General features: G+C 42.6%; 1 protein-coding gene across 3 annotated transcripts in view; it reads right to left on the reverse strand.

Moving 5' to 3' along the window:
- Positions 1 to 20983, reverse strand: part of SAMD4A (sterile alpha motif domain containing 4A) — a 226037-nt gene that overhangs the window by 85177 nt on the left and 119877 nt on the right. For all 3 annotated transcript variants that reach the window (XM_040226398.1, XM_040226400.1, XM_040226399.1), the window contains exon 3: positions 3203 to 3721. In XM_040226398.1, coding sequence (XP_040082332.1) covers positions 3203 to 3721 — 519 coding nt within the window. The remainder of the gene's footprint in view (positions 1 to 3202; positions 3722 to 20983) is intronic.

Genomic DNA, 20983 nt, shown 5'->3' on the forward strand with positions numbered 1-20983 from the left:
TACCACCCATGTGCTGGTAACTCCCAATGGTCTATCTTAGGTCAGTCTTCTCTCCCAAACCGCATGCTCATATATCCAACTGCTTACTAGACATCTCTGATGGTCTAACAGATGTATAAAGTCACCATATAGGACACTGAACTTCCAACATTTTTGTAAGCAAAAAATCCTGGAGTCATTCTTGAGTTCTTCCCCCTGACAACTCATTTATTCTCTCAGGAAATCCTGTTGGCTGTACTTTCAAAATACATCTAGACTTGACCACTTCTCCCCCTCTTACTGCGGCCATCCTGGTCCAAGTAATCAATAACTTGCCTGGATTACTGCTATAGTCTCTTAACTAGTCTTTGTGTTTCTGTCCTTGCCCTGGTATAATCTATTCTTAACACAGTGGCCAAAACTATCCCCCTTAAAACACGAGCCAGATCACATCACTCAATTACCAAAAACCCTCTGAGGGGGTTGCTTAGAGCAAAAGTTGAGGTCCTTACAACAACCCACAATACCCAGCACGGTCTCTCCCTCCCCATTACCTCTGCAACCTCTACCATGGCTATCTACCTCACTCACTCATTTTTAGCCAACAACCTTGTTTGCTTTTTCCCAAACAAGCTGGCACTTTTCTATCTTGTGATCTGAACCCTTAAGGCCAAACCATTTTCTACTGCAGTGAAATGGTCATAGCATATTCAAGTCCCCCTAGACCACTGTGCATGGCCTGGGCTCAGGAAAAGTACAATGCAAATGAGCACAAGAGTCTGGGGAAGGCAGTTAATGCTAGTGCTTTGCTATTCATTGTTTTATCCAGTCCCTCTCATTCATTTAGCAGACACTTACTGAGTGCTTACTGTTGCCAGCCCTGGCCAGGGCATTCACATACATAATCTCATTTACCCTCACCACAACCCTCACAGGTAGATATCATGAATGTTTCCGTTTTGCAAGTGGTGACCTTGCTCAGAGAGGTGAAGTAACTTGGCCTAGTTGTAGGTAGCTAACTGCAGGTCTGAGATTTGGACCCAGGAAACAATGACACCAAAGTCTTTTTTCTGTTCACTACGTCAAGCTGCCTCCCAGGTGCTCGGAAGATAGTTGATAGAAGCGTTGAGTTAATGAATGACCCAAAGGACTGCAGTTTGGATAAGCACAATTTAGCCACTATCGACAATGCAGAGGAGTAAAGCAATGACATTAAGGTTTTGTTAAAGAGATGTTCTTAAAATACAAGTGTTGATATGACCCAATGAAACTTTCTGGAGGAAAGATCTGAACTCTTATCTTCTTTACTGATGCTCCGAAAAAGGGCTCTAATCCCTTTTGTAATATGTAATCTTTTTCTAATATGTAATCTAGCTATCTTCTTAAACTTCCAAGTCCTTTTCAGCTCAAGTACTATACTGGACTCAAAGGCCTAGGAGACTATGACAAGCATCTAATCATTTCCTTCCCATCTGCTGGGCTTGGTTGCCACAGTGAAATATAAAAGTGACAATCTGATAACCATCTCAAATGTACTAATCGTATCAAGACCCGAAAAAAATGTGTTACATCAGCAGAGATGGAAATGTGATGACCCCAGACTAATTTCAAGATGGATGACATAAAACTCAACCTCTTAAAATACAGAAGACCAAGTTTTGAGAGGGCAGGCAGCTCAGAGCTTGCATCTCTCCTAAATATCAAAGAATTTTGAAACAATTACTAGATTCTGTCACCAACCCAGGAAACTCAGGCCAAGAAGCTCTGCAGTCTCAGCCTGCATGTGTCTGTTTGAATAGTTCAAGCCATCACTTTCCATCACACAGAGGTTAGTGAAACTGTTTCCTGGATTACTAGTCTGTGAAAAAAACCTGTCACAGAACCTCTTACACAATAAATTAATGATGCAATAATCACCTAATTCCCCAAATATGCAAGTTATCAATATCTAAATGTGAAAATGGACAAAAGAATTTTAAAACCTCGTGTTGTGGCATTATCAAAGCAGTATCTGAAGTATTTCTTTGATTATTTCACTGAAGTACTGTTTCAATCAATGTAGTGAAAATTCCACACACTTAACGTATTTAAGAAAGCCATTTAAAAAGGCCCATTAGCCCCAAGATCCATGTGGAGGCAGAGGCCAAGAAGCTGTCACTGCCAATTCTTCATACTCTCAGATCTTTTCATTGGGGGTTCCTGCCTGTTGACAGGCACACACAGTCTAACTGCAAAAGCTTTTCCCCAAGAAAGTTATCTCGGGCCTGACACCATCTTCAGAGACACATGCAAACTAGCATCAAGGAATTCTCTTCAATGGTGGGCCACTCTCCCACGCACTTGATGGACGTGCCAGTAGCATCTATGTCACTTTGCTCAGCCTAAGTGGGGAGCCACAGAGAGCCACCAGACCCAGGCCTGGTCCCATCTGTGGCCAGAGTACTTTGCTTTAGTGTCCAAAGAGCAGAGGGCTGCCCTCTGCTCTCCCCTCTGGCAAAGCCGTTCCTGCTCTACCTCTCCTAAGGGGTTAGACTGAGCGAGAAGGCCACAGCATTCACACCAGGCCGCAGACAGAGCAGCATTCTCAGTTAGCAAACCTGCTCCCCCTGGTCAGGAGGAAAAGTAACCCTGATAACCGGGGATTAAGACAAGGAGATGCAAGGGAGGGAACATTCCAGGGTGAAATTAAAAAAAAAAAAAGAAAGAAAGAAAGAAAGAGAAAGAAAGGAAGGGGGGAAAAAAGAGAGAGAAAGAAAGGAAAAGAAAAAAAAAGTGGAAAAAGAAAAGAAAATGCACAAAGCCCATGAGGCTGTCTGGTTAAACATGGGTTAGAATCAGGTATAGAGCATCACACAGGAACTCAATGTCTTGGCAAATCCAAAAACCCCAGGTAAAAGGTACTGGGTGAAGGCATTTCTGTCTGTGGAAAGCAGAAGTTTCCTTCTTTCACCACTTAATCTCATATTTAATTTTTTATTTTTTTTAATCTATTGGTAACCCAAATTTAAACCATCAATCATTTTTACCTGCCCAGGATCTTTCTCTTTCAGGAGTCGAAAGAACAACAAACACGGGGTCCAAAGAGCCCTTTCCTGCAGCCAATTCCAATCAGCCCTTCTCTCCCAGGGTTACGGGGTGCCCAGAGCAGACATTCCCAGTGGGACATGCCACACACAGCAAGTCACCAAACCAGACTGCACTAAAGGGCTTCCAGGGGACTTACTTGTACTTGTGCTGGTTCCAATCGTATTGATTGTGGTGGGGACGGATGAAGATGAGTAGAGGGGCACGTGGCCGTTCTCACACCCCAGACTTTTGTCCTGCCAGTTGGAGGCGTTGATGCAAATCCCAGAATCCCGAGAGTTCTGCCACCCATTAAGCTTGTCATCGGAGTTCTGTCTTTGGTGATAGTAGTGTGTCTGCCCATAATCCACAGAGTCCGAGCGGCCTCGGTTCTGGCCGCCAAAGCTGGTCGACGTACGGTCCTCCAAGTGGTTCAGCCACATGGCCAAAGCACTGCGGTCTTCCAGTGACGTGGCTGGATGGATCAAAGCGTAGGACAGCAGCTGCCTGCTCTCCTCGATGTGCTGGTTATGTTCAATGGAGTGTGCCAGGATTTTGGGCAGCAGTTTCATATACTCTACTTTTGCGTCGAGGTTTCCTGGCTTCAGCAAAGGCAGGTGAGTTAACAGGAGGGAAATCACTTTATCCTTGGATTCCTGTTGCCATTGGTTAATGATTCCTGAAAAGGAAAACAGGCAGGGCAAATAAGCAGATGCACCACCATGGCACCAAGCAGCACACTGTATAAAGAGAACTCCTGGGGCCTGCAGTCTCAATCTAGGCACCCGGGCTAAATTTTCTCAAAACAGCCTCTGCCTCGAGTGGAGATCTGACCTGAGGTTGTCAAGGGGTACTGACTTCAGTGAAACACTAACACTCTGAGGTGTTTGCTCAATCTAACTCTAATGCAGGTCTCCAAAGAGGCTATGAACACTTTGGTACAAGTGAATACAATTTACAGCTATTTTATTTCTTAGGAAAGTCCAGGCATACCCTCAGATAGGGGAATAAGGAATAAGAAAATCTCCATGGAAAAATGAGTATAATTAAGGGTCCGTATTGTAGAGTCCTCAAAAGCAAGGCTGCTTTCCCTTCCCTAGACATCCCTGGAAAGTGGCTGGAGCCCTGGCAAGTGCATTTGTGTGAAGTGGGTAAAACCTCCTAGATGGAGAAATCTATCAGGAAAAAAAGATGCCCCTCATCTGGGTGAAGCCTGCATCTTCCTCGTGAGAAGCTGACTCAGAAATCGACTGTGATCTCAAAGCTAGAATTAACAATGGACCCAAGATGGGTCCAGTGGCATCTCTGATCACACATGCTAAGCAAGCTATTTTTCTTTAAATATACAAGATCTGTTTGGTTATTTTTATTATGGTAAAATATACTTTTTAAATATACTTAATGTTTGCCATTTTAAACATTTTAAGTGTACAATTTTGTGGCATTAAGTACATTTACATTGTGATACAGCCATCACCACTATCCCTCTCCAGATCTTTTTTGTCTTTCCAAACTGAAACTCCATATCCACGAACCACTAACTCCTCATTCTCCATACCCACAACACCTGATGACCATTATTCTACTTTCTGTTTCTATATATTTGACTACTCTACTTATCTCATATAAGTGGAATTGTAAATCGGGTTGGCCAAAAAGTTCATTCAGATATTTCTTAAGATCTTATGGAAAAATCCAACTTTTTGACCAACTCAACAGTATTTGCCCTTTTATGACAAGAATATTGCACCACTTAGCATAATCTCTTCAAGGTTCATCCATGAGAATGTTTTCAACACTCTTACAAGGAATTCCTCTTATTCCTGACTACTTAAAACTTCTTGCCTTTACATAAACATGGATTACCTAATGGTAATGTTAGCTAGTAACATGGAGTAATTAAACAGGGGCTTCCCAAGTGGTACCAGTGGTAAGAATCCACCAGCCAGTGTAGGAGATGCAAGAGACATGGGTTAGATTCCTGGGTCAGGAAGATCCCCTGGGCAAGGAAATGGCAAACCACTCCAGGATTCTTGCTTGGAAAGAATCCCATGGAAGAGAAGCCTGGCGGGCTATAGTCCATGGGGTTGCAAAGAGTCGGACACAACTGAACACATACGCACACACAAACATGGGTTAACAGTATACTTTGCCTTAACTAGCCTTTAAGAAGTAGTTTGTTCTGCAGACTGATAGCTATCCATGGGACCTGGGATGATAGGAAAGAAAGTTCTCTGCCAGAAAAGTCATTCCTAATACCTAAAGACCTGAACTCTGGCCCACTGATGACTGTATAAGGGCTAGAGCTTTCACAAAGTATCTGCAAGTTTGAAAAGGCATTTCTGGAATTTAGCAGAAGGGCTTCATAATTGTAGTGAGGCACAAACACATCAGACCAAGCTCAAGAGTCAGTGTTGATCATGAGCTACAAAGGCACCAGCTGCATATGATAAGACCTCTCAAGAGGAAGGGGTATATTCAAAGAACAGTATCAAGGGAGGAAGGCATGGTATGTCATAAAAGAATGTGGGCTTCAGAGTTAGGCACACAAATCCCAGCTCTGCCACTTAATCGGCAATGGAACTTTGGTAAGTTCCTCAACCTATTTGAGCCTCAACTCCCTCATCAGTCAAGAGTGCTACCAACAGCACCTGCCCCTCCTTGTGTTACAGGAATAAATGAGGTAATGTAACAAAAAGACCAGTCAAGTACTTGATGATAGAAATAATTCCTTCTATTTGTCTCTGCCTTAGTCAGGCCCACATTAGAGTCATGTTGGGTGGTTTCCGATACCAAGTTTTAAAAATAATACAGGCCAGAGATGATCCAGGAAAGGCCATTAACCATTATCAGAGTTGATACAAAGCTACAGTAATCAAGACAGCATGGTATTGGCACAAAAACAGACATATGGATCAATGGAACAGAATAGAGACCTCAGAAAGAAACCCACACACCTATGGTCAATTAATCTTCAACGAAGGAGGCAAGAATATACAATGGAGAAAATACAGTCTCTTCAGCAAGTGGTGTTGGGAAAGTTGGACAGCTGCATGTAAATCAATGAAGTTAGAACATGCCCTCTTACCATACACAAAAATAAACTCAAAATGGCTTAAAGACTTAAACATAAGACATGATAACATAAAACTCCTAGAAGAGAATACAGGCTAAACATTCTCTGACATAAATCATCCAGTGTTTTATTAGGTTAGTCCCCCAAGGCAATAGAATAAAAGCAAAAATAAACAAATGGGACCTAATCAAACTTACAAGCTTTTGTACAGCAAAGGAAACCATAAACAAAACAAAAAGACAATCAACGGATTGGGAGAAATATTTGCAAATGATGTGACTGACAAGCGCTTAATTTCCAAAATACATAAGCAGCTCATACAACTCAACAACAAAAAACAAACAACCCAATTAAAAATATGCAGAAGACCTAACTAGACATTTCTTCAAAGAAGACACACAGCGGAACAACAGGCACATGAAAAGATGCTCAACATCACTAATTATGAGAGAAACGCAAATCAAAACTACAATGAGGTACCACTTCCCCCAGGAGAACTGCCATCAATAAAAAAGTCTACAAATAACAAATGCTGGAGAAGGTGTGGCGAAAAGGGAACCTTCCTATACTATTGGTGGGAATGTAAGTTGGTGCACCCTCTCTGGAAAAGAGTATGGGGATTTCTAAAAAAACTGAAAATAGAGTTGCCATATGACCGAGCAATCCTACTCCTGGGATATATGTTTGTACAAAACTGTAATTAAAAAAAAAACTGTACCCCTATGCATAGCAGCACTATTCACAATAGCCAAGACATGGAAACAACCCAAATGTCCATTGAATGATGAATGGATAAAATGTGGTACATATATACAATGGAATACTACTCAGCCATAAAAAAGAATGAAATAATGCCATCTGCAGCACCATGGATGGACTTAGAGATTGTGATACTAAGTGAAAGGCAAATACCATGTGATATCACTTATACATGGAATCTAAAATATGACACAAAGGAACGTACATACAAAACAGAAGCAGACTCAGGGAACAGACTTCAAGTTGCCAAGAGTGAGGAGGAGAAGGGTGGATTGAGAGTCTGAGATTAGCAGATACAACTTTTATATGTGGAATGGATAAACAGCAAGATCCTACTGTATAGCATAGGAAACTATATTCAATATCCTGTGATAACCCATATGGAAAAGAATATGAAAAAATAATGTACATTAGGTAAAACTGAACCACTTTGTTGTACAGTAGAAACTAACACAGCATTGTAAATCAACTACCCTTCCATAAAATAAAATTTAAAAAGAATCATCAGAGTTGGAAGAGGTAGAAAGTGAAAAGGTGAAAAATAATGGGGTTATTGAGCTTATAACTGAATATGAAGAGATGCTTTACTTTTTCCAAGTAGGGATTTCATAAGGAGATAGACAGTCAACTACTTGAAACAGAAGTCTTCAAACTGAAGCATGAGAGAAAAAGATCGGATATGGAGAGTAAGTGAAGTGCCAGCATGACAAAAGACCCAGAAGAGTCACCAAGGAACGCTCTACAACTTCCATCTTGGGGGCTTGAAGAATAGAGACAGATGATCCAGCTAAGCACAGTCAGATAAAAATATAATGCAAGCCACATGTGTAACTGAAAATTTTCTAGTATTAAAAGGGGGCTTTTCCGGTGCCTCAGTGGTAAAGAATCCTCCTGCCACTGCAGGAGACGCAGGTTTGATCTCTGGGGCAGGAAGGTCCCCTGGAGAAGGAAATGGCAAATCACTCCAGTTTCCTTGCCTGGGAAATCCCATGGACAGAGGAGCCTGGCAGGCTATAGTCTGTGGGGTCACAAAAGAGTCAGACATGACTTAGCAACTAAATAACAACAACAACAGCATTAAAAGAATAGTAAAAAGAGGAGGTAAAATTAATTTTAATGATATATTTTATTTAACCATTATACAATTATATATATCACTATATTATTATTTTAACTTGCAATCAATATAAAATTATTGATGAAACATTTTGCATTCTTTTCTTTGTACTAAGTCTTCAAAATCCTGGGTACACTTCGTATTACCAAAGGCAATCTACAGATTCAGTGCAATCTTTATCAAAATACCAATGACATCTTCAAAGAACTAGAACAAATAATTTTAAAATTTGTATGGGAATAAAAAAGACCCTGAATAGACAAAACAATCTTGAGAAAGAATGGAGCCAGAGGAATCACACTCCCTGACTTCAGGGTGGGCAGGCGTGCTAAGTCACATCAGTCATGTTTGACTGTGCAACCTTACGGACTTATAGCCCAGCTGGCTTCTCTGTCCATGGGATTCTCCAGGCAAGAATACTGAAGTGGGTTGCAATGCCCTTCTCCACCCTAGCTTCAGACTATACTACAAAGACATAGTAATTCAAAAAAGTATGGTACCAGCACAAAAACAGACACATAGATCAATGGAACAGGATAGAGTCCAGAAATAAACCCATGTACATACGGTCAATTAATTTACAACAAAGGAAGCAATAATATACAATGGAGAAAAGACACTCTCTTTAATAAGGGGTATCGGAAAAACTGGACAGCTACATGTAAAAAAATGAAATCAGAACATTCTTTAACATCATACACAAAAATAAACCCAAAATGGATTAAAAACAAAAAATGTAAGACCAGCAATGATTAAACTCTTTAGAAGAAAACCTATGCAGAACACTCTTTGACATAAATCACAACACTATTTTTTCTGGATCCATCCTACAGCGGAGGAAATAAAAGTGAAAATAAAATACACAGGACCTAATTAAACTTTTGAAGAGCAAAGGAAACCACTGACAAAATGAAAAGACAACCCACTGAATGGGAGGAAAATATCTGCAAATGATGTACCAATGAGGGGTTAATTTCCAACATATACACACACACACACACACACACACACACACACACACACACACACGGAGTTCATCCATCTCAACATCAAAAGAAATTTAAAAATGGATAAAAGAACTGAATAGACATTGTCCCATAGAAGAAATGCAAATGGTCAACAGGCACATGAAAAGAAGCTCAATACCACTAATCATTGGGGAAATGTAAAAAAAAACCACTATGAGATATTACCCCACACCTGTCAGAATGGCTATCATCAAAAAGCCTACAAATAACAAAAGTCGGTGAGGGTGTGGAGAAGAGGGAATCCTTATACACTGTTGGTGGGAATATATACTGGTGCAGTCACTATGGAAAACAGTATGAAGCTTTCTCAAAAAACTAAAAATAGAACTACTATATGATCCAGAAATTCTACTCTTGGGTATATATCTGAAAACAAAAAACAAAAAACCCAAAACACTAATTGGAAAAGATACATGCACAATGTGCACAGAAGCATTATTTACAGTTTTCAAGGTGTGCAAGCGATCTAACTGTGCATCAACAGATGAATGGGTAAAGATGTGGTATATATACAATGGAAAACTACTCAGTCATAAAAAAGAATGAACATGGGTGGACTTGGAGGGTATTATGCTAAGTGAAATAAGTCAGACAGAGAAAGACAAGTACTGTGTGCTATTACTTATATGTGGAATCTTTAACAGGACAAACTAGTGAATATTAGAAAAAGGAAGCAGATTCAGATACGGAGAACAAACTTGTGGTTACCAATGGGAAGAAGGAAGGGGCAGGGGGAGAACAAGGGTAGGAGATTAAATGGTACAAACTATTATGTGTAAAATAAGCTACAAGAATATCTTGTACAACACAGGGAATATAGCCAATGTTTTATAAGTGGAGTGTGAACTTTAAGAATTATGAATCACTCTATTGTACACCTATAACTTACACAATATTGTACATCAACTAATTTTTTTTTAAAAATCCAAAGTGTACTCTGCCACTGATAGCACATCTCAGGTTGGGTTGGCCACAGCTGAATGCCCAGAGGACATCTGTGGCTGGTGGCTACTGAACTGGCTAGCACAGGGCTAGAGACATTCAGATGAGGAAGGGGGGTGGGAGGGCACAGATGACCTCAGCAGGTCCCCCCAAGGTTCCTGACTCTATATTTAGCAAATTGCCACCCGACACAAGACAACCCTTGGGCATTCCAGTATATAGCCTTTCTTTTAAAGTTGCTTTAGGAGATGAAGAAATCGCTCATTCTAATTTTCTCATCGATACATTTCCAGCAAACACCCAGCATGTTTTAAATTATGGATATGCTTAGGATGAAGATAAAGTCTATTCATTAAGCCCAAGGAACTAAAGAGTCACTGGCAAGCAAAAGGGCCTGAGAAGAAGGTGAATCTATGCCTGATGCCAACGTTGATCACATGTAGCCAGTGCATACCCTGGAAAACGGATGTTTAAAAATGAAATTTGGGAACAAGGTTTAATACGAATCCATGAGGCTAAGGAACTCCCTAGCTTTTTGTGAGGTCACTTCCCTGTTTGGGTAGTCTACCCTTCCACAAAAGGTCAGCCTAAAAAAATCAGAAACAAAAACAAAATGGAAATAGGACTCAGAGTACAAACTGAACATCTGATCACCATATAAGCCCACTCTGCCAGGGATTAGCCTAGGATCCAGGGGAGGAACAACACAGCAAAGAGGAAAAGAAAACCAAAAGCTGCTGACCCTGGTCCCTTCCAGGCCTGAAATGCTTCTTTCTCTACCATTGGGACAGGGCTGCTTGGATGCTGTGGGGCTATGGCGCAGCCAAGAAGACAACTATGACTTTTATTTACTGCCTCTGGGAACATGGAAATACAATGTCCTTCTGATGGCCAACTGGATCAAACTGTTTCTGCCACTGCTCCAGCTGCCATGCTGACAGCTAACAGTACTCAATGTTTTCTATGTGCTAGGCACTCTTCTAAGTTCTGTGCATGCAATTCCTCATTTAATCCTCAAATGAAGCTTATGAGACAGGTCCTATTACAGTCTTACTTTATGGATAGGGATATAGAGGCACAGAGAGGTTAAGTAACCTGCCTCAGGTTCCCCAGTTAGTGAGGAGGTAGAATGAGGTATGCAAATTAGCATAAAGATACATATTGACTATCATGCTAGAGGAGCTTGGCTGTAAGCTAAATACATTAATATTTATAATACATAACTAATTATATACTACATATATAATTATATACTACATATATAATACATATGTAATTATATAACACATTAAAATATAATTATATAGCATGTAATTACATATGAATTGTTTATACCTGAATTTTATTTACAAATATAATAATGTAGAAATATTAAAAGAATACATGGATCAGCAGAGGAGTTGGGTCAGCTGTGGAAGTATAGAAAAAAAGAAGTTACAGAGGACAGTGTACTTTTTGTGGTTTTAAAATACGTCCACTATGTCTTTGACAGTCCTCTCCAAAAGGTGGAACCAATCAACTCCTTCTAGATGCAGGCTGTAGTTAATGAATCACTTCTATCAAATGGAATGTGTTAATAGCGGAAGCAATAGGGTGTGACTTGAAGGACTGGGTTATAAGCAGGATTGCAGCTTTTACTTTGCTCTCTCTTGGGTTGCTCATTCTGGAGGGAGCCAGCTGCCATGTTGGGAGGATACTCAAGCAACTCAATAGGGAAGGAGGTCTGATGGTAAGGAACTAAGTCCTGCTGCCAACAGCAGTACCAACTGGGAAACTGAATTCTTGGCCCCAGTGAAGCCTTCAGGTGATTATATACCAGAGAACATCTTGAAGGACCCTGAGTCATATTCCTGATCCAGACAAACTGTGTGTGATAACACATTTATGGTTGTATCGATATTAAGCTTCTAAGTTTGGAGTAAAGATAACCAATACACCTATCCAAGTGCCCCTCTAGGAAAATGAAAGTTTTAGCCCTTTGGCTTTGAGCAGTTCTGTCCTCTGAGTAAAGTCATTCTCATTCTGAGCTGGACTCATGAAGCTCACCAGTTGCCACTAAATGCTCCCCTCATCTAGTTTCCCTCATCCTGGTTATCTGCTCACCAAACAACCTCTTGACTATGATAGCACTCGAGGTACCTTCAGGGAGAGGATGAGTTGACCATACAGATGAGGGATTTCTAAATTCTGTGATGATGATGATTTTTCAGGGCAACTTAACAAGTGGTTTCTGATTATGATGTATGAGCCCTTCCTGTGCTGATTATATGGACTGTGAGTACATCTTGTCTCTCTGAGTACATGAGCTCCCTCCTCATGGTATAGAGTCTACTTCCCTGCTTTCTAGGTAGTACTGAATCAACCTCTCAGGGGAGTATTCCCAGGTGCTAACAAGAGAGAGAATCTCCACCTTCAAATAGCAGCCCAGCAGGCATGCAGGGACTTGGGACAGGAATGGCAGGTTCTGCCCGGTTGCCCACTGGCTTTCTTTGTGGCATACACACCACTTTCCAGGGGGAAGGGCCCTTTACTGAGATGTGTATTCAAGGGATTCTCTTTATTGAGAAGACCCAGGGATCCTCAAAATACTCAATCAATCACTCCCATGATGCACTTTCTATTATTATTCATGCCAATATCACCCTAGTCAGTCAGACAGTCTAGAAAACAGAAGTCCAAGAACAAGGTTCAGTCTCTTCTCAACTCTCCTCTATTACTTCCTCTAAATATTTCCTCTATTATTCCTCTGGATAAGGAGCAGAGATAAGAGTTTGCTGGATCTCTTAGGTGGGCAAAAGCTAATGATTTATAATGTATGAACTGGTGACATATGAGTAGTAAAAAAAAAAAAAAATTCTGAAAGAGCTATAATTAAAGACCATGAGGATTAGGAAACTGTCCCAGTGATTCTTGGAGTGACAAAGAATGTGTTTAAATACCAGGTCTGGTATTATTCCTACACAATGGTATGTCAGTGTTTAAGGGCTCCAGTTGTTAGTAAATTACCCTTAAATTGCTATTTTATTATACCCTTGTTTTCAGTTTAATAACATTTACCATAAAAGGGTTTCTCACAAGTGTATTTAGGCAATTTCCTCATGCGAGAAATGGCTGGAAATTAAATGCACACATTCAAGAACTACGGGTTAAATAAATGGGCTAAAAGGCAGAAATACCAGTGGGTTTTAAATGGTCAAATGCTCCCTGGAAGAATTCGTATTACAAACTCAATCTTAGAATATCATGTAATAAGGGCTTCTACAGGCAGGACATCTCTGCACAGATCAGGGACAGGACAGCAGGACCACCACACGTCATGCACGTGGCAGGGAGGGGAGCTGAGAGGGCACCTAAAAAACTGGGGGGGAAATGGCAAAAACCAACATGGCAAATGATGAGATTCCTGTGTCAGCACCTGCATTTGCCTACTGTCTCTCAAGCGATCCTCTTGAGCTAGAGATGGCTGAAGAAACATCCCCATAACGTGGGGGAGCCCAGCAAAATATGTGGATTAGCCCAGCTGTGACGGGGGACCCAGATCTAGAACTGCAGACACAAAGCATTGAGAAGATAGAAACCGCCCCCTATTTTTAAGGAGGGTAATTCCTGGCTGGTGGGCCCCAAGGATCCCTGCCTGTTGGTCTTCAGGCCCTTGTGTACTCTCTCTTAAAACTGAATCTGAACAGCAGCATGTGACCAATAGAGAACGGTGGAGGAATTCTGAGATTAGGTCACAAAAAGCATTGCAGCTTCCACCTCACGTTCTTGGTTCACTTGCTCTGGTGGAAGTGATGGTCATACCAACTTATGAAGACACTCAGGCGGCCCCGAGAGAGGGCTGTATGGGGAGGAACCCAGGCCTCCTGCTAACAGCCAGCACCAACTTGCCAGCAATGTGAGTGAACTACCCTGGAAGTGAATTCTCCAGCTCTAGTCAATATCTGTATTGCAACCTTGCAAAAAATCTTAAGCCAGAACTACCCAGCGAGACAATCCCAAATTTCCGACCCTCAGAAAACTGTGAGATAAATGTTGTTTTGTGAAGCCATTAAGTTTGGGGGCAATTTGTCATACAGCGATAGTTAACTAGTACTACTTCATGTTACTTGGTAAAAAAGAATCACTCGAGAATGCTTCTGCCCTTTCAGCTTACTGGAAAAGTCAGGGACCTGTGTGGTGGACTCTGCTGCTGCTGCTGCTAAGTCACTTCAGTTGTGTCCAACTCTGTGTGACCCCATAGACGGCAGCCCCCCAGGCTCCCCCATCCCTGGGGTTCTCCAGGCAAGAACATTGGAGTGGGTTGCCATTTCCTTCTCCACAGCCCAGTATAACCACCAGCAATTTCTCTAAGAACAGGACAATGGTTAGGTGCTAGTCATTCATAGGCACCTGACTGTCCGCAACGGGCAAGAACCAGGTACCTCTGACCCCAACAGATACCTACAACGACCCCCCTCTGCTCCCAAGGCATCTTGTCATCTCTTCAATGAGGAATTTCCATCTGAGTCCTTATCTCCCAGGTATGGGCATGGCTGGCCATTCCAGGAGGTCTTCTTTGCTCCTGAGCGATCCAGGCCAGCAGTGGATCTCAGCCCAGGTCAAGTTAGGGTTGGAATTCACCTTCGGGCTTCTGACCTCCTTCTGGCAATGACTAGCTCTCCTAGGTCTGAGGCTGTCCCTTCCCTGAGGGCACATAAGACAGGCCAGCTCCCCCAACCACTTGCCTCAGTTCTGACTCTGGCCTGAAGAGTATGCAGACATCTCCCACAGCTATATCTCCAGCCCAGGTTAAAACGTCTAAAACTGAACTCTTGCTTTCACTCTCACTAGATCTGCACCTTTGGTCTTCTTATCTATCTCAGCACATGGCTTTTCCATCTTCATAGGAGCTTAGGTGGAAACCCTGAAGTATCCTTGACTACTCTCTTTCACAACTTATACTTTATCTGTTAGCAAATCCTATGTGCTGGGTCTTCAGTATATATATCCAGAATCTATTCTTTACCATGCTTCTGCATTCCACCTCCACACCCCGCAAACAGTCTGTTATCAACACAACAAGCAGGATGATCTTTTTATACAAGAAGATAAGTCATGTCACTTCTCTGATCAAACATTCCAATAGTAGAAGGCAGAGAGTAAAAGCCATATGTGTGGGTGGTGTTCAGTTGCTAAGTCATGCCTGACTCTTTGTGACCTCAAGGACTGTAGCTCGCCAGGCTCCTCTGTCTGTGGGATTTTCCAGGCAAAAATGCTGGGGTGGGTTTCCATGTCTTTCTCCAGGGGATCTTCCTGACCCAGGGATCAAACCTGCATCTCCAGAGTCTTCTGCACTGACAGGCGGACTCTTTACCACTGTGCCTCCTGGGAAGCCCTGAAAGCCACAGAGAGACCTCCTAGCCCTGCTGTGATCCAGCTTCACTTCCTTCTACAGCCCCACACTCATGTCAGTCCATCCTGGCTCCCTTGCTGTTCTGTACATGGCAGACTTTGCCCTAATCCCCAACCTTTGCACTGGCTGTCTTTCAGCCTGGAACGTTCTTCCCTCAGATCCACACTCACCCTCCCTCAGCTCTGTCTTTGCTCAAATGTTACCTTCTTCGTGAGACTTTCTCTGCCCACACTTTAAAAGGGCCCACACCACCCTCTCACCGCACACTTCCTTATCCCCCTGCCCTGCTTTACTGTTCTCCACAACATCTATCGCATGACTTGCTGTGTGCCACACAGCCGCCATCTTTCTCTACTAGAACAAAACCTCACAAGAGTAGCGATTCCTCTCCCTGTTCCCTTGCATTGCTCCAGCTGCTGCTAAGTCGCGTCAGTCGTGTCCGACTCTGTGCAACCCCACAGACGGCAGCCCACCAGGCTCCCCCATCCCTGGGATTCTCCAGGCAAGAACACTGGAGTGGGTTGCCATTTCCTTCTCCAATGCATGAAAGTGAAAAGTGAAAGTGAAGTCGCTCAGTCGTATCCGACTCTTAGCGACTCCATGGACTGCAGCCCACCAGGCTCCTCCATCTATGGGATTTTCCAGGCAAGAGTACTGGAGTGGGGTGCCATTGCCTTCTCCTTTCCTTATTAACTACATTTTAAAATGGCTATATAAAATTGTCCCCAGGCCTTTTGTTTGATAGTGGTTTTATTAGACTTTGGGGGTTCTTACTCAAAATCTGCGGTTCTTCCTAGAAATTTCCTTTAAAAAAAGACTAATGGACCGAATGACCTGCAAGCAACAGAAGGTGCCAACTGTCACCCCAACACTGTTCTGCCACCTCTTTCTTGTTTGATTCTTGAGGAATTCTGATTAATATTATCTTTAACGTCAAATAAATTAGGAATATGTAAAAACGGGAAATAAAATGATTAGCTCAGTTTTCAAAACCTTTACTCCATCCTCCATTTAAATATTCTACTTAGGATGGAAAATTTCCCCAAGTGCTAGAAAACAAAAGCGTAATGGGTGCTCTTTCTGCTTGTAACTGACACCAATTAAAGTAATCTTCGTAATAAAGATTTGTTAGGCTGAGACAGCAGAATTAAACGCATTTAATACAACTCTTTGGCAAACATCTGTTGAAGAAAGAGACAAAACCAGTGCCAACAGGGTCGTGTTAAGACTGTTACACGTCCCAGTTCTTTTGGCCGTAAGTGATCATGTTAAGATAAAACCTCATAGGAATGGGTCTCCAAAGAGTCATATATTAATAAATTAGAGATGAAGGAAATGTTACCTTACTCTTGACAAATCCAAGGCAAATCCTTGCAAACCACATTAGGCTAGTGTTTTTTTTTTTTTTTCACTCAAAACCCCTCCGAGGACAGGCTATAAATGTTCCAAAAGCAAGAGGTTTTCCCACTCACTAATCTTCAGTGCTACTCTCGTCCTCCCAGACCACCACTGACAAACCCCACATACCACAAAATGACTCTCCAGTCATATTTCAGAATAATAAATTAGCAATCCTCACGCTGACCTTACAGAGGAACAAAACAGGCTCCGCACTCCTGCACTTAGAGGGAGGCCTTGCTCTCTAAGAAGCAATGGAAACAAGAGCCTGAAAAGAAGCACACTGTGGTCCAGGGAGCCACTTGCAATGAGCTTTGTTACGGAAGAACTCCAGGACCAAAATCCTTGGCAATGTCCAGATAAAATCAATGAGGGAGTGTCAGGAGGAATGTAAACAGGCCAAATCACAAAGCAGTAATCTGTGCTTGATCCAGCAGACCCAACTGACAACAGCCGTTTCACACAATATTCAAACCATTCAATCCTAAAGGAAATTAACCCTGAATATCCATTGGAAGGACTGATGCTGAAGCTGAATCTCCAATACTTTGGCCACGTGATGCAAACAGCTGACTCCAAATGCTGGGCAAGATTGAGGGCAGGAGGAGAAGGGGGTGACAGAGGATAAAATGGTTGGATGGCATCATTGACTCAGTGGACACAAGTTTGAACAAAACTCCAGGAGACAGTGAAGGACAGGGAAGCAGGCCAGGGGATTGCAGAGCGTCAGATACAACTGAGCAAGTGAACAACAACACGAATCTGGCAAGGGCCAGAGTGAACCATCTCTGAGCACATGGAGCCTTACAATGTCTTGAAGTGAGCCTGGACTATTGACTCACTAGGTCTCACACTTTCTAAAATAATGAGGAAGTTGCTTGACAAAAAACTCCCTATTTTAAGAGATGAGAATCCAAAGTGTGAGAGTGAATGTGAGTGCCCTGGGATGTGTGTAAATGTTATCACCAGGGAACAGCACACACATACGCCTAACATACCCATGATGGGAAAGTTGACAGTAAAATGTATGCATCACTCACTTAGGAAATCTTAGATATATGTACAAGTTATTCAGCGGAGGATAGAATGGACAAATATGTGAAGGTAAGATATTTAAATCCATGGTCACAAATTAACTGTTAATGTATTCGAAAAGGGGCCTAGTTAACTGCCCAAGGACAGAGTTGGGTGACCAACCCTAGGACAGAGCCAACCCCGCCCTGGAGTCCTCAATACCCACAGCCCTGCAGAGGGAGTTAGAGGCACACCACCCTTTTGGGATCTCTGGAGCTATTAGCCACCTCCAGGAACTTATGCAAAGGCAAGCAGAAAAGGCAGGTTATTTTCACCCCTTACTTGTGCACTGAATGCATTTTCCGGTTAGTAGGTCTGTTGAGGCAATCAGACAGAATGAGACGTTTTAGATTTTTTTGAGGAGAGTTACTTTTTAATTTCTGTGGTCCTCTCGGCCAGGGGGGTCTGAAGGAAAAAAGGTAGGAAGAACAGTGGTAAAGGATGAAATTCTCTAATCAGAAATGAGAATGGCCGAGGCCATTTCCCTCCTTTTGGGCATCTCACTGTGAAATTAAACAGAGTTGAAGGCCAGTGGCTAGACCGGAATCAGGAGGACTGACCGGATGAGGACACTCTGCTTTAGGAGAATTTGTGGGAATGTTGCGAGAGAAGTCAAGAGCTCAATGTCTGTGGACAAGGGCCTCTTGATCCTGCTTCCTGAGTCTCAAAACGTACCGTCTAGAATTCTAAACTAAAGGAAGATACGAAAACAGGAAGTGGACTTAGGCCACACTAGTTCAGAGCAGGGAGTGACAGAAGCCGCCTGTTTGGTTTTAATCTGGCTTTACACCACCACCTTTGGAGGTGGATGTATTTATTAATCCACTGGATATTTGTCCCTGTCCCTGTCCATGTCCTGGTTCTATGATCCCACTTTTTCAGTGGGGTACAGGGTCAGAGAAAAGTTTTGTACCCCATAGAAATATCTGTATACAAAGAATTTGGAAAAGAGTTAGACTAGAAGGGTAGAGAAATACTTTTAAAATATCTCCACTGTCCATTTTCTAAAAATAACCCCAGAGAACAGATACATTCATATGTATGGCTGAGTCCCTTAGATGTTCAGCTGAAACTATTACAACATTGTTAACTGGCTATACCCCAATACAAAATAAAAAGTTTAAAGTTTGAAAAAAAAATAATAAAATAACCCCAGAGCCTCCAGGAGACCTCCAGCCAGCATCTAACACATTATTTGCCAGAAAAACATGAAGAAGAGTTTAATCAATTATGGTTATAGCAATGGAGACTTAACCGTTGGCTGTTTAAATCCTAAGAGATTATTATTTATTAAGTATTCTTTGCTGTAGATATGCCTTGTTCAGGTCCAAACTTGTTCCCTCCTCCCTGCCATCATCCATGACATGGTTTAGGAAGCACCTCCTTCCTTGAATCCTAGTAATTTACTCTGGCCCTCACTGCTTCTCTCTACCACATTGCCTGGCTCAGTGACATACAATACTCTTTCTCTTCCATTAGACTGTTGGCTCCTTGAGGCCAGGGCCAGCATCGCCTGCTTATATGTCTCCTATTTGCTTGCTGAGGTCATTGCTGATCACACATGCTTGCTAAACCAAACTGGACAAAGACACCCATGCTTTTCTATCAATCACAGCTGATGACGCAGATCTGTTCCTTCTTGGCTTTGCTGGCCTCTGGTTAGCATGCTAAGGGTCAGCAGCAGAGCTCTCTGGACCAGAGCAGAATGGTGATGGGACGCCGAGGCCCAGCAGAAGGGAAGGGCTGGCCTTTCTTCATAAGTGGACTCCATTTTCATATCAGCCCCCTCTCAAGGGTCTATCTGCTCTGAGAGCTCTTCCTACCCACCCACCTCTACACACACACACACACACACACACACACAGAAGTAGAGAAGCTGAGCAGCCTGGAGACTTGGATCCCTGGACACAGGTTATAAGTACCTAAGATAGGCTCAGTTGTCTTGGGGCTCCTTTCTGAGGTATTCACTTCCAAGAACTGTAAGAATACCAGGTGCTCTAAGTAACTCGAGGGAAAGGAAAAGAGAGATGATGAAGCTGAGTGACTACGAGCAGATCCCAGCTGTATTGTCTGGGTCTGGATCTCAACCTTCCCTTTAGTTAGCTGTGTGACCTTGGGCAATTCTGTACACGTCAGGGCCTCATCCGGAAGATGGGATGCGTCATTGGACTGTAGTGCTGTTTGAATTACTTAATCTGTGTAAAGCACAGGGACCACAGTCTGGCCAATCATGAATGCTCGTGAATTGTTAGCAACAGTCCCTGTTATCTGAAGGATGAGGGTGTGGCTCCATGGGACCCTCCCTTACAGGATGGGGAAGGGAAGAAAGGGAGGTTCTCCAAATGTAGGGGGCTGCACACCTGGGAACTTGTTAGAAATGCAAATTCAGGGCCCCTCCCTAAGTCTACTGAAATCAGAAACTGTCATTAAAAACCCCTTCAGGTGATTCAGATCCAGGCTTATGTTTTGAGACACACTGGTCAAAAAAGCTAAGAAAAAATCATGGCCTTCATGATTAAGGCACCTCCAATTTCCAGTGCTTGGGATGATCACAGCGTAATGCTAGTGTGAAACTGGGTGGGAAAATCAATTTCTTACCAGGAGAAGGGCTGAGAGGGATTGATTCAAAGGGCAGCAGGAACCTATATTTAAGAGGAAGTTGTTAGATTAAACAATTAACTAACAAGCCATCAAAACGCCATAACATTTCTGGGACAGGGCTGATTTCTTAAGTTTTCCATTCATAGTCATCTAGCCAAATAAAAGGAGTGACAGCACCTTCCAAGGCTACACAGGGGAGTCAGGATTTGGCCCAGGTTTTAAGAGTGTTTTCCAAACAAGAAACAAAGACTGACCAGGCCTGGGATGGCTCGTGAAGACAAAGAACGTGAAAATTCCCGTTGTAAAGCATCGTTCCCATAGAGTCACATGCCCACAAACCACCCCCACAGCTAGCTTCCCAGAGTTAGGGGTGGCTCCAAGGAGGAGGGTGCAGAGCGGTTTGCAGGAGCCCGAGAGGAGCCTGGACTGCAAAACCGGGGCATTACCTCTAAACAGTTGCTCCGGAGAGCCGTTTGGTGAAGAAGTATCAACTCACAGGTCTGACAATGAATCACGGGACAGATGCAGCAACAGGAGCAAAATTCACTTGATTA

The sequence above is a fragment of the Oryx dammah genome, unplaced genomic scaffold (genome assembly GCF_014754425.2).
Source record: "Oryx dammah isolate SB20612 unplaced genomic scaffold, SCBI_Odam_1.1 HiC_scaffold_26, whole genome shotgun sequence".
Lineage (NCBI taxonomy): Eukaryota > Metazoa > Chordata > Mammalia > Artiodactyla > Bovidae > Oryx > Oryx dammah.